The 14436-nt window shown below is 43.7% G+C and overlaps 3 protein-coding genes and 1 pseudogene across 3 annotated transcripts; 2 read left to right on the plus strand and 2 right to left on the minus strand.

Annotated features, from left to right (window-relative positions):
* Positions 1-2041, plus strand: part of LOC109483568 — a 4092-nt pseudogene extending 2051 nt beyond the window's left edge.
* A 348-nt stretch (positions 2042-2389) lies between these two features.
* Positions 2390-7052, minus strand: LOC109483464 (HMG box-containing protein 4-like). Its single transcript, XM_019786504.1, has 6 exons — positions 6718-7052; positions 5745-6477; positions 5178-5425; positions 4754-4960; positions 4191-4328; positions 2390-3833 (listed from the first exon to the last, which is right to left on the minus strand). Exons 1-6 carry the CDS (start codon positions 6955-6957, stop codon positions 3639-3641), a joined length of 1761 nt encoding a protein of 586 aa, XP_019642063.1. The 5' UTR covers positions 6958-7052; the 3' UTR covers positions 2390-3638.
* Positions 7053-7331: 279 nt separating this feature from the next.
* On the plus strand, positions 7332-12153 carry LOC109483580. The gene is made up of 12 exons (XM_019786618.1): positions 7332-7532; positions 7879-7900; positions 8017-8086; positions 8314-8423; positions 8796-8918; positions 9322-9562; positions 9665-9806; positions 10073-10266; positions 10490-10678; positions 10952-11027; positions 11270-11319; positions 11544-12153. The coding sequence occupies exons 1-12, from the start codon at positions 7454-7456 to the stop codon at positions 11646-11648; spliced, it is 1401 nt and encodes a 466-aa protein (XP_019642177.1). The 5' UTR covers positions 7332-7453; the 3' UTR covers positions 11649-12153.
* A 635-nt stretch (positions 12154-12788) lies between these two features.
* On the minus strand, positions 12789-14226 carry LOC109483701 (THUMP domain-containing protein 1-like). The gene has a single exon (XM_019786745.1). The coding sequence runs from the start codon at positions 14220-14222 to the stop codon at positions 13200-13202; it is 1023 nt and encodes a 340-aa protein (XP_019642304.1). The 5' UTR covers positions 14223-14226; the 3' UTR covers positions 12789-13199.
* Between the last annotated feature and the right edge of the window lie 210 nt (positions 14227-14436).

Here is a 14436-nt window from a genome sequence, read left to right on the forward strand (position 1 = left end):
GAACTTGTTGAGACACAGGTAAATCTAAGAAGGAGTAGAAAGCGCCTTACCCCCTGTTGGTATTGGTTCCCGCCCATCCTCGAGTGCAAGCTCGGGCAGCGATACCACTCCAGATGCGAGATCTATAGGGCATGATGGGAACTTTGACGGGATTCTGGGATACATGGATGAGGAGGTGATTGCTGATTGGTTGATGAGGACTAATGTGATGGTGGAGGAGCTCTCTGATTGGTGTCGCCATGGTGACAACTTTGTCCGGTTTGCCCACTTCTGGCTGAGCGGGATCCCGCCAGCACAGCGTGCCCAACTGATTGGGATGGAGGTCGGGATCGTGCGTGACGAGATGGAACGCGCGTTCAGGTTGGGACGGGAAAGCGGGGAGGTCACATCGCTGTCGCTCCGCAAACTCCTCTCCGCAGTCCTTAGGGAGTACCCGACGAAGCTTCTCACATCAAAAGGACCCCACATCTTCCTCGAGAAGCTGGACATCCTGACATCAGGACGGAGTGAGCAGTATCGCGCAACCCTGACAGACGTGAAAGTTCGAACACGGAACAAACAGTTCGTCCAGTGGGTCCTGGCTTTGAGGGCGTTTGCCTTGCTTAGTGTCTGGCACGCTGCAGTCAGCTTCTACAGAACAATCACGTGCCAGGGAGCACAAGGGGGCCTCGCTAAAGAACAGGACCTATCAGGCACTGCTACCACGGACAGCCTGGAGGAGCGGTGTGTGCAGGCAGTGCAGAGTGGCAGCGTGGACGTCCTGCATTACCTAGTGAAGGTGAAGAAGGCAGACTTGGGAGTGAGGGATGGGGAGAACAGGACCCTGGTGTTCATCGCTGTGACTCACAACCAACCCAAGGTGCTGACCTACCTGCTTACCAAGGTGGGAAAAACAAATATCCTACTAGTTTCACAACAGAAAATCTACACACTTACTACCAGTAGTAGGCAACAGTTAGGAGAGCTCACTTAGCCTTTGCCATTGGTGTTGTCATCTTGGTGGTGTATTTCACTTATATAAAAAGTGCACAGTTTGAAGAGATCATCTATCTCACAATGGTGAATGCATTGTAACATCATAAAGTCAAAAATTCAAAGTTGATGGTGTTAGGAGGCTTAATACTATAGATTTAGAAAAAAATATGCCTCAATCACATTGCAGATCACTAGTTCAGTTTGCTAAGATACAGTAATCCTGTATTAGACTTTGATGGATTTTCACAAATGCACATACCTGTTACCTGTAGGTTCACCCCAGGCCCGACATCAACCTCCCATCATGCACTGGGAACACCCCACTCCACGCAGCTGTGAATGCTGGGAATGTAGAGCTGGTGAAGACCCTGGTAAAGGCCGGGGCCGAGGTGAACGCAGCCAACCCACAGTGCGACAGCGCCACCCCTCTTCACCTAGCAGTACTGCATGGTAAGGCAACATGTTGCACTGTGTACGCAGCAGCTTATCTATCTAGATATGTATTTGAAGGTGTATCATCATTTTTGATGTCACCTTACTATTCAACTCACACTGCAATGTTTCTTATCCATTTCCCCAGGTAATAAGGAGACGTGCCAGGTGCTGTTGTCTGCAGGTGCGCAGGTGACAGCGGAGATGGGCAGACAGACAGCTGCACAGCTGGCAGCAGACCTGGGGCACCTGGAGCTACTACAGCTGCTACAAACCAACACAGATGCGCCTATGCAAACTTGACTGTACCAATACTGGTTGTCTTTACCTTCTCCCTGCAAATAGGTGTACAGTATCTGCATTTGGCACAAAATGTACATGTGTTACCCCCATAGTCCTGAGGCAAGGTAGGAGGGACATGCTCAAGGTTGTGAAAGGACTAGTACGTTTGAACTGTAAGGCACAATGTTTTGTTATCTGCACACTTGTCAATCATAGGTTTGTAGGGATGCCTTGTTGGGATTATCTCACTTCTGGTTTAAGTGTCATATTTTCATAGATGATCATAGGCAGCAGTTGCAGTACAGAGTTCAACTTCTCTTTGCCTGTTAGATTTTAAACTAAAAGTGTTGTTGAAAAGAAAGCTGCAAATTATGAAGCACTTTTAAATCTTACAAAAAATACCTAGCTCACCAACAACTCCACATTATCTCCAAATCCATATTTAAATCAAATAGAAAAAAAATTCAAACATGGGAAATGTGAATCTTTACAACTCCAAAGCTAACCAAAAATTGTGCAAACTTTGAAAATAATGAAGACTTCAAAGTTTACAGTATCAATTTGTATGTTATCAAAATGTATACAAACAGTGCATTGGCAAAAAAGTCTCAATAGCAAATGTTAATGTAAACACTTTCCTGTTATGTTCATGCATGAATGTGCATCTGTGAATGCTGCATCTTAACATTCTTCATGCTTAGCTCATTTCCAACCAAAACAAAGAAGCATGTAGTGTTATCTGTCACACAATAGTCCAGTCTTTCTAAGAAGTCACTGTTTGCCATCCAATATTGAACTTAAGGGCTCTAAAACCACAAATACTCAATGTGATTTTTGTGTATTTATAATGATTTGGCCTGGCAATCTTATTTAAAGATGTTTGCAACTCATTGATTAGTATAAATTGATGTGAGGAATGAGACCAAAGCACACGGAAGTTACATCTTTGTTGTTGCTTTTATTGTAATTCAGGGCTATCTTCTCTATTCATTGCCTTAGAAACAGGATGCAGAGATGACATTCATGTTACTTAAGTCACTCTTCAAGAAGACAATGTAAGACATTAGAACAGAAGGAATATGCAATTTATAATACGAGCAAGCTTAGATACTGAATAGAGTTATCATATTGACTAAAGTTGTGTTGAATTTTTGCACTGCAATGCATGGTTTGCTATTATGAAGGTTCTCTTAATAAATGAGTTCTGGGAACTCTTGTCTCAATCAATGTTTCAAGTGTTTTCTTATACATATATATTGAGATAATGACTGAGGAATTACCCCTGTTGTGCTTTTGTGAAGTGTCTAATTCCAATACAGATTTGTTGAAGGTGTAGAAGGAAAGGATAGATAATCTAGTCTTAGTTCACAGGCAGTTATCTGGTCCACTGGTTGAAAGGAAAAGGACAGCTGTTCTGTACAGTATTTACAAGTTCTACATGTAGGTACCATAGACATGCCATGGCTGTTGTTGACAAGTTTAATGAACATTAGACCTCACTCATTAGATAACATAATGTCCTGTCCCAAATACTGACACTCTTTAAGCGTATAGAATACCAACGGGGTAAAAAGCAATGGACCTGGTAGTTCATGAGCTGGATTGCTAACCACTGCATAATAAACTATATATGTTTGATACAACATAATGACTCACAGCCTTCTGGTCCAGATACAGTGGGCAGGGTCCTGTACTACCGGGTATACATAGCACAACTACAATATGTGAGACTGTACTCATTCAGTTATAATTGTCTTATGATGTCTCTCCCAATGACTGCAACTCTAACGTACATAACGTTCAAGCAGGATTTCAACTCCTGACCAGATGCAGGCTCGGGCCAGTATCCACACAGTAACTGTGCTACATACCGGTACTATAAACCACTTTGTGACACATCGTATACATGAATTATGCACATGTGATCTTCATCCATGTGATGGTCATCATTAAAGTCCAGGCATGATGTAGGCCACGTTGTCGAGCGTTCTCTCGTGGACCTCCTGCGGACATCCGTTCATCTCGGGAACCTGTCGTGTCAGGGAGAGCAGCGGTCCGAGCGCGCAGACCATGGAGTCCAGCAGGACAGACAGGCCGCCATGGATGGCGATGTGGCCCTCCGTCTCGTGCAGTCTCTGCCCAACCTGTCGGGGTAGTGTTAAAGAGAGGAGTCTAACTTAAAAACTGTACAACAAGTGTTAGTGACTGGCTGGTTTTAAGCCCCAGCAATTTGTGATGTATCTACTCTGTGGTAGATTCTCAAACATTTTTTTTTTCTTCAAACTGGAAGGGGAAAAAAAGACTACTAATTTCTTGCGGTCTGTTTCAAGAAACTGGTAAGAATGAGCACTGTTGAAAAATTGTTGTCAAATTAATGTTTGTAAACACTGGGCACAGACAGATAATATGTAGTGTTGTTAGTTGCTCGTTTATGAAGGAATGACCAGGCTGAGAGGCTCCCCCAAAAGTTCGAGGTGTAGTTAGTTAATGACATAACTGACCAGGCTGAGAGACTCCCCCAGGAGTTTGAGGTGAGCGGCCACGTCAATGGGGTTGGTGCCGGGTACAGGAGTCTTTACTGGGCTCATGACAGGCTCAGGGCTGACAGCACCGCCTCGTAACGGGGACAGGGCTGTCACCTGGGGTAACATACAAACAACAATATCACCTAGGACCAACAAACAAGTAAACAAAAAACAAATAAAAGAGGAAGAACTGTCATGGTAGGTCATTGTAAAAGATTATCACAGATACAGTGCCATTTAAATGGGCAGTCATCTGTGCTCTCTTTTTTTCTGCACTCAAATAATGGTCTTAGTAGTCTATGTAAGCTTACTAGTATGGCGCAACATAAAATGTGCATGATGGTATTGACACACCAAACAAACACAAATTACCAACAAGGCCAGCTTCCTTCCCAAATCTACAATGTATGTATGCAGAAGAGGCCAACTTTTAAAAAACCTGACAATCAATCATTTCATTAGTTTGATCCAACAATTGATAAGCTGACACTTTGACTCAGAAATTTGAGTAAGACATCTAAGATCTACTGTCTGCACACCTTTCTCTTGACTGTCGTGGCGGCTGCTTTCTTCTGCTTGTGCTCCAGAGTCAGCCTCTTGCTCCTCCAGATCATCTTCTCCTTCTCCGGCAGCTGCTGCCACATCTCGCCCAGCTTCTTACTGATGGAGGAGAAGTCTATCCCAGGGTTGGCCTCCACCACCTTCTGTCTCTGGTGCTTACTCCACAGCATGTAGGCTGTCATCACCTGAACAGGTACAGTTTGATGATGTTCATTACAAGACCATATTCACCATAAACACTAAACCTTCTCCCAGTGTCTTACTGAGGGAACAGAAATCCATCTCAAAGTTGGCCTCAATTCATGTTGTCCCCAAGCACAATTGCAAACAAATACTGATAAGAACATGCCCTTCTTACATCTATATTACAGTCATCTACACAGGCACAGAAAAAGTGCACACCTTCTTCCTTGGCTTCTTCTCCTCTTTTGGAGTCTTCTCTTTCTTTTTCTTCTCCTTCTTTTCTTTCTTCTCCTTCTTCTGTTTCTGTCTGCTCTCTCCAGGACTTGCCAAGGCGCTGTCTGACTGGCTGGAGACTTCAGTGTCGTCCACAGCGTAAGGAGGAAACTCAAATGGCTGTGGCTCCTGATGTTCCTCCAACTCTGGCACACCTCCGGAGTACACAGGCTCCTCCTTTTTAGGACCAGAACCTAGAGATACATGTACGTGAATAGTTAAGAATGTTGACAACAGCAGTCACTGCAACAGGTATAACCCTAGATAGTAAGAGTTTGTGTTACACTTAAGTACTGTAGAATGATACTAATAATCACTACTTTTAGATGTAGTAATTTATAATTGATTCTGGTCCCATTTGTCCAGCAGTTGAACCATTAAGACAGTGGCTTCATGCCAGATGTATGTCGTACATTTCTACATTTCTGTTTTGCTTTTCTATGCTTTGATGCTATTGCATGGGCCTACAAGGCATTCAGACAAATAACATGACTTCTAATTTGAAGCATTTACCTCCCAGTTTGAGAGTAATCTTCATCTTGTCCTTGGCTCCTGTCTCCTCTGCATCTCCCATCCCCATCCCGTAGTTACTAAACTGTGGCAGTGAGAATGGAGGTGAACCCCCGACACCAACATAAGATTCGTCCATGGAAGAGTCAAACGACAACTCTTCTGCCGACTTGTGCTTTTCCTTCTTCTTCTTCTTGTCCTTCTTCTTGGACTTCCCGTCTTCACTGGAAGCACTGTGTTCCTTAGACTTGCTTTTCTTGTCCTTCTTGTGGCTCGATTCTTCCTTATCCTTCTTGTGACTTCCTGAAGACTTCTTGCTCTTTGTCTCCTTCTCCTCGCTGCTCCCCACCCCTCGCTCCTTGGGAGACAGGATGAGCTTGAGTTTGATTCCTTCCATCTCCTCCACATGCACGTCTGACTCGTCAGGGGAGTGAAGCTGATCCTCCTCCTTCGAGCTGTGAGATTTCTTTGACTTCTTCTCCTTGTCGTGCTTGTGGTGGTGGTGTGAGCCCTTGCTGTGTTTCTTTGGCGCGGGGTCGGACATCTCCGAAGTGTCGATGTACAGCGGCTCCAGCTTGCTCTTCTTGTGCTTCCCCTTGTCTTTCTTGTGGGAGGACACGGGTGCGGGGATGTTGCTGAGGTACGGGGGTGGATCTGGGCTGAAGTGAGGCTGAGGAGCTCCAAGGCTGTGTACTTCCTGTTTCTTGGACTTGGATGATGAGGACTTTTGTGGACTCTGAAAAACAGTTCAAATATGATGTGTTGGGTTACCGGTGTACCCTTTACATGCATAGTTGCTATCTTTGAGACAGTAACCTCTTCTTCTTCTTTCGTACTGCACCCTTACGTGCTTTATTAGGAGATTGGGCATATGTCAATAAACAAGTGTAAATGTAGGGAAAGCACAATATATATTCCATGATTTTGTGTCTAGAAAAGACAAGTAAGTTTGATGTTTTGGAACCTTTGGACTTACTACGACTTGTGGCTGGAGTAGAGCCTCCCTGTCCGAGTCTCGGAGCTTGGCAGACTTCTTACGCACGCGGGGAGACCTTCCACTGTCGGCCCAGGCTTCATCCGAGGCCACCAGCAGCGGACCGCCCCCCTCCCCATCATCCGACGACCGGTGGGCCCGCTTCGAACTCGGGGTGTAGTCCCCTTCCAGCTCGTAGTCCTGGTAGCGGGAAGGCTTACGCTTCTGTCCGCGGGCGCTCATGCTTTTCTCCAGGCTCTCTAGACGTTATACATTGAAAGAAAGAGACAGAAATGGTTCGGATTTTTTTAGAAACAAATCGAGCTGCTACTTCTGACCTCTAACCTTTGAGACCAAACCATTCAAATTATATATGAATCAGGGAAGTTTTCTTCAAGCGATTGATAGTAAACAACTAACGTTACTCACTTGTTTACTAGATACAACTTGCCTCATCAAATATTTTGAACATCTTAAATCTGTTTTTACCAATTTAGGAATATTTTGTAAAATATAACGTTAAGTTTCTAATTTACCTCCCCAGATTTCCCCCAAAATCTAGTAGTTTGTCTCTAAGTCTTGATTTTTGATTGGCTGAAATAAGGTGACGTCAGATGTTATGACTGAGGTCAATTTTTTGCTAGATCACGGAAGTGCCGGACTTTTCCATAGCCGCTCTGTGTTACAGCAATTTCCGAGGAGTTTATCAGTTTTTCTCGTCTGATTTTTACTCGGAAAGATGTCAGGAAGTCCCGTTAAGCTGTACGTGTATGACTTGTCTCGGGGCATGGCGAGGAGCATGTCTCTGCCGCTGTTAGGTGAGCTGTCATTCCGCCCCCCTCCCACCCGGTGTCTTCTATGTGGGTATGAGTAAGCTAAAGATGAGATAGCAAAAATTGAGTTTCTACGTTAATCAATGGATATGACGCAAAATTTTGAAGCATATTTTGTAGTTTTGGGGCAAATGATCATTAACGTACTAGCTATATTAGTGTGTGCTTTTTTTCTAGATGTATAAGGATAACATTATAAAAAGCCTTGCAAAAATTATGGTATACGTAAAAGTAATAGTGAGTTAATCACATAATAGCTACATATTAAAGAATGTATTGTGTACTTTAAAAGAGAAAACTACTGATCTCTCTTTTATTTGAACCATCACAGGAAGGCAGATTGATGGCATTTGGTGAGTTAACATCATTCCCTTGTCTTGAAAAACAAACTGTTGAAAACCTTTCTCCAGTGTTGACATCATGTACAGCATACATGTACTCACATAATGTCCTACCTTCCCCATTACAGGCACACAGCGATTGTTGTGTTTGAGGAAGAGTTCTTTTTTGGAGGTGGAGGGATCGAGTCATGCGCTCCGGTAAGGATATTCAGCTTTTGCTCTCTCTATAGAATGTAACATTACATGTAATCCTTCTGTATTTGATATACGGTATAGACGGTATATATATAAGACTGAACTGTAAGGTTTGATCCACTCACACTTGCAGTTAACCTTATTCTTATTGCTAAGTTTGGTGGGGTCTTTATCATTATCATCATCTGTTGTTGACCAATGACATTGCTGTATCCTCCCCCCTCCCCCAGGGTGGTACAATCCTGGGACCTCCAGACTCAGTTCATGACCTTGGGGTAACACAGATCACCCGGGAAATCTTCATGGACTACCTGTCTGAGCTGGGAGCTACCAGTTTCAGGTCAGTACAGGGAGGCTATGCTAGAAAAACCTGCTTACTGTCCTGTGCTATCACTGAACATACTGGTAGAAACTGACATTAATCAAGAGTAGAGAGTAGAGTAGATCTTCAAGAAGGCAGAAAAACAAATACACGTTTACATGCACACACACGCATGCATGTATCCTTACATACACAAATATGTATACCATTCTGTGCACAAATTATAGCTTAAATCTAACTGAAGTTGTTGAATCTTGAATGGAGAAATAAGTTACCAATTTTTTAAGCAAGCTTCGTACCGAAATTTGGTAAGATGAGTGATGGCATTAGATTTTTGTTGTCTTCTTGTATTGCATTAATTAATTGATTGATTGTGTCCTCCTGCTGCAGTGGAGAGACGTACCACCTCCTGCAGCACAACTGTAACAACTTCAGCTCAGAGGTGGCCCAGTTCCTGACAGGGACCGACATCCCCGGGCACATCACCAACCTGCCCAACGAGGTGCTCGCAACGTGAGTCAAACAGCTTCTTCTGTGACTTAATAAAGTGGAGTGGATTCACTCCTCAAGCTAACCGACATCTTTCACACCGTAGTCGTCCTTCAGAAAGACACCTGGAGCCGCGTAGTTCCAGTTTAGAACTTTTATTCAGCCTGTCATCACAACCAGTTTCACCGTGCGGGCTTCTTCCAGTGCACAGAGACTGAGGCTAAATCATAGTACATGTATTATATGACATAATGTCATGAAGTTCTCATTTTCCAACTTGCATATCACTCTGCTACCATGATACCATACAACTCTAAATGTTGAAGATGTGTTGTTTTCTTTCTTTTGAATTATTGTCCCTACAATATTATAATTTAAAAAAAACGTTTGCCAGTTTTTAACTTTCTCTGGTTTTGTTGTTTTTCAGTCCTTTTGGCCAGATGATCCGCCCCATGATAGAGTCGATGTCCGTGAGCCCGGGTGGAGGCCAGCCTGTTGGGGGGCCACCTTCATGGAGGGTGAGGGAACCAGCCAGCAGCTCACCATGGGCTCCGCAGAGCAACTCAGGACAGACCCAGTCATCAGCAAACACACAGTCACAGCCCACTCCACCCAAACACACTGCCAGGAAAGGGGACAGAGATGCTATTGTTCTTAAAGATGTAAAGGTAAAAAACTTTTCAGAACAACAATACCTTAGCCAGGTAATTACGATATTTTTTATTGAAAAGTGTCACCTTTTCCCTTCAACTTCTTTTGTTGCTGTACAGATTGCAGATGCTGCTGCTAGCCTAAGGGAGAAAGTTGTACCCAGCCTTACAGAGGCGGAGAGGAAAAACATGGAACAGTTCTGTGACTTCCTACAGAACCAGAATGGGGTGAAGTTTAATGGAGAAGCAGTCAGAATACTGGGTATGGCAGATGGATTCCAACTAACATATGAAGACTTTGAATAAAGAGACTCTTTTCATGAGAAGAGTTTATCTTATAAGTTATATAGTGAGAGATGTATAGAGAAAAGGGATGCCCAAAACAAGCAAAAGACATGCCAAAGGAAAGGAAACTATACACCTTTTTATAGGCTTGGTTCTTTGAGAGCTCTTTCTGTTTTCTTATATCACCAATGAAAACTATGTATGAAGGTGATGTTGAATTTTAAAAATGTTTTCCTTTTGCAGGAAGGAGTCTTCTGAGTGAAACATTGTCTCAGGAAGCCAAACTCTACGTGGCCCAAACTCTACAGGCTGCAGTGACAAGGCCTGAGGTCCAGGGGGTGCTGTGTAATGCAGACACACACAGTTCTGTTGTACTCTTCCTACACAGATTTGACACCATCCAACCACTGACGCTACAAATTGCTGCTATAAAAATGGTAAATGTAAATGTGTTGGGCTGGGAGAAGGAAGAGTATGACTTAGACCTGGCATTTAGATGTCAGTGTATTGCAGAAGTATTTGACTTTGTGATTGCTCCCCACCTCTACAATGTAGATTATTGGATAAATGATTATAATGATGTCACTTGACAAATGTGATATTTTTTGTGTACACTACATGGAGTTTTAATTGCAAATACAATGTTTTTATCCCCTGTAGTTGTCCAACATCTGCATTGACCAGGGGAGCCATGATTGGCTACTGAGAACCCAGCAGGGACCAACGGGAGGGGAGCAGGTTGTCAATCAACAGGTGGTTGTCAAGGTGACAGTGACAGGGCTGCTGTCAGAGGAGGCAGACCTCAGGAAAAACGCCACAGTGCTGGTGTACAATGTGTGCTTGGGTCAGGTGAGGTGCTTTCTACAGTACATAGAGAGCCCAACGGGGGCCCAAATTACGTTGTAAGTCATTTCTTTGATAGATGAAGACCTACACACCATATCCATCCATAAAAATTTGGGTTATGAGTGAATTTGGTCAGCAAGAGAAGTCTAACCACTCTATCATACAGCCTACTTTGGGTCAGTTTTTGGAGTTCATCAAGCTTTGAAAGGAGTTTGATGAAGACTTCATGTTTTAGGAATGAACCAATGTCGTGCTTGTGTCCTGTTGTTACCCCAGGTGACAGAAGACAGTGCTGTGGAGCTGGCCAGTGCCCTGCTGCAGTGTCTGGGGGAGACCGTACCAGAACCAGAGGGTGAGGAGGGGTGCTAGTGTGCCACTGTGAACAAATGCTTTATTGAAAAGTGGCCATATTGCCAAACAAGTTGTTGAGAATAGACAAAGGCTTTGAATTGAATCACAATCCCCCAGTTTTGTTTATTTTGATACTAGAGTATGATCAAGACTGTTTACAGTAATAATTTTATACATGCCAATAAACTGTGTGAAAGTGTGGCTGTTTGTATTCTAATTATACTTCTATGCTTTTTGTTTCAGCATTTCGAAGCTTGTCCTCTCTGGTACAGTTGATGACATCATTCACTCAGGTAAGCTGTCCTGTACGTTTTCTTCATCACATACAGAAAACACTGTCAAAAAACAAGTCAGAGACACTTGGAGGTTGTAATTGGACAGGACCATCTCATGTTTAAAATGTTTCTTTCTCAGACACATATTGAAAACATACTACAAAATAAGTCAAAGATGCCTGCAGTTTGAAGATATTGGACTAGACCATCTCATGTTTGAAATGTTTCTTTCTCCCCTGCAGGTTAGTGGACTGGCCCAGGCTATTGGTGTGGACCTGAGTCACTACTCCTCTCAGTCTGACAGACTCAAGAACCTCTGTCAGCAGTACCAGCAACTCGTCTCATAGATAGAATACAGTGATAAAGAATGTCATTTCTGTTAAATCATATATCTCTGAGTCTGTTTTAAAAAATCATATTAGAAACCCAAGTCTTTCTGCTGTTTCAGGAAAAATGCAACTAAAATGTATTATTTATATTGTATATTGTACTTGAGAATGAGGAATAAGGTGTCATAAGCCCTGCTGTACTGTGGACCTGTATTTCACAGAAAGTGAGATTTTTACATAACACTGGGCAAGCATAGTCATCGTTAACATGCATGAGGCACATGCAAGCTTTGGCCAGTCTCTGACATGCCCTTGCATTACAAAGTCTTAAGAGTTCTCTTTTTGCCAGCATGCCAAGGGATCCATAACATTGCCTATATGTGCAATATTCCACTGTACATCAATGATCTACATAAATCCAGACAACTTAGACTCCAAGTTTAACAAAAGTGAATGTAAGAAAAGGCAACACCACTATGGATACTTTGGATATGATTCTAATTAAAAAAACTTTTTACATACATCTGCTACCTTCTTTGCTGTTTGTTGTGGTCTTTTCATACAGTATAGAAGTACAGTAATACACATGTTGTGTGTACACATGGCTCTAGAAAGTAAGCTACCCTTGGTAGAAATGACACATTTTACTGAGAACAGTTGTAGTTGGAAAGAAATTTTATTGACAAAATTAAAATAATACTGTTGCTCTATGCTTGACACTGACAGGTCAGGAGCCAAGTGGTAACATTTCTTCTTGTTGCAGTGCATGTACAGAACAGTAATTACTGTGTGGGACACATTATATCCAATATTATGTCCTACCTGGGCCGCGATTACGTTCGATACAGGTGTTCCGGCCCGTGTGATAACTAGCGGTACGGCCCGGGGGTTCTTAACGCGTACGGCCCGGCCCTTCCAAATGTTCCATAGAACGATTCGAACGCGTTTCGGCCCAACCGCGTGCACCGCGTTAGAAAATTTGAATGCAAAATTCGGACGTTGGAATTGATGTTGTTGCACTTTTTGGGTTTAGGGACACCAACTTTCTGCTCATTTTGCATTGAAAGGTGTGTTTTCTTGGGTGGGTATGACATAAATAAAATACAACACGGTGTATTCCGCATCACCCTCGGTTCCAGCCCTCCCGCGGATCGGATCTCCCTCCGGCCGTCGGGCGATCCGACGCGCGGTCAGGCTGGTACCTCGGGCGATACGGAATACCCCGTGTTGTATTCTATATGTATGCTGCAATCATGATCATGTAAATGTTATGCTTTGATTATCACTACTCATAAGTACATGAAAATTGTTTGTATCACTATCTTTACTAGTATCCCAGTCTCCTGGCTAAGCATACATTCATTCATTCACTTCCAGAGCTAAAAGTACATCCCTGCACCTCCCCAAAATCATAAGTATGAAAATGAAAATTAAAAATGAAAGTTTTCTTATTTTTAAACTAACCAATGTTTATGTGATATTGACAGAGATATGAATAAGAAACAGTATGACATGATCAAGTGGCCATAGTTTGATCAATCCAACAATTCCCTCTCAAAATCATAACTACTAGTTGGATGTTTCCTCTTCTTTGGTTTTCTGCCCCCCTGCATCAGGTTCTATAACCTTTGAACCTTGCCCTGTGACATCGTTGTCCCCTACAGACAAGCCATCATCTTGAACCCCTGAGTTGCCATCCTTGTCAGATGTTTCACCTTCAACCTTTCCCTCTTGCACTTTGACATGACCTTTACTCTCCTGACCACCCGACCCATTTGTAGCTTCAAGGTCACCCACTGAAGGCCCTTGATCTTTGACCTCTCGAGGTTTGGGGTCATCCTTGGTGCCCTCCACGATGGAGTGGATGTTGTACTTCTTCAGTTGGAAGTAGTCTTTCAGCACACTCATGCAGCACACCGTCCGGATCACCTCAATAACGATAGCAAGGTCAGGAGAGTTCAAGTTCACTTTGCAGGCAGGGTTGACCTCTGACACGACCCCCGCCAGTGCCGGAATGACCTCATCACGTTTCATGGTCCCACTGTTCCGCGTCTTGAAGACAATGGCGTAGCTCGGGTTGTCTTCTCCGGAGAAGAACTTGGGGAACATCTCCTCTGCAGACTTCTTCACGTTCTCTAGATACGCCTTGCACGCTGACATCACCGGTATGATCCTCAAGACATTCCGCGTCTTGAACTTCTTAGACGTGTTGATGTCGTCGAGAATGTGGTGGACAAGTTCGTCCGGACTCTCCAGCTGTGACTGGATGAAGACGACATTGTTGGCTCCGCTGTCCATTGCCTGGAACCTCCGCTTCTCCTTACCGGCCTTGTTCTTCATCTGGGCCACTTCCTTAGCGAGCGCAGCCTCCACATCCTCCTCCTCAGATTCGGACCCTGAATCTGAGGCCGTGATTTCGGGGCCGTACATCTCGTCGGCGTACTCGTTGAGGAGGTTGTAGGCCTCGCGGATGCAGGCTTTCTCGTTCTTGTTGCAGGTGACGAGGACGCCCTTCATACCGATCTCCAGGCACATTCTCCTGCGCTTCCTCGCGCCACGCCAGAACCCCTTCTTGCGTTTCCTGTCTGCCATCTTAGTCTGTAACTAGTGTAAGAGATGTGAAGATAAGATACAATGTTACAATATAATAAAAAAATTAGTCAAACCTGTACAAGGACTTACAAGTGAATAACTCTACCAAGCAGACCTGGCCAAATTATGTGGCCCCTTTTTAGCGGATTGATAGATTCCTTTTAGTTATGACTCAGGACAGGAGGGAGGGGGGCGCATAATTTCTGACTTCGGG

Source organism: Branchiostoma belcheri, unplaced genomic scaffold, assembly GCF_001625305.1.
Source record: "Branchiostoma belcheri isolate BF01 breed outbred unplaced genomic scaffold, Haploidv18h27 scaffold11, whole genome shotgun sequence".
Taxonomy (NCBI): domain Eukaryota; kingdom Metazoa; phylum Chordata; class Leptocardii; order Amphioxiformes; family Branchiostomatidae; genus Branchiostoma; species Branchiostoma belcheri.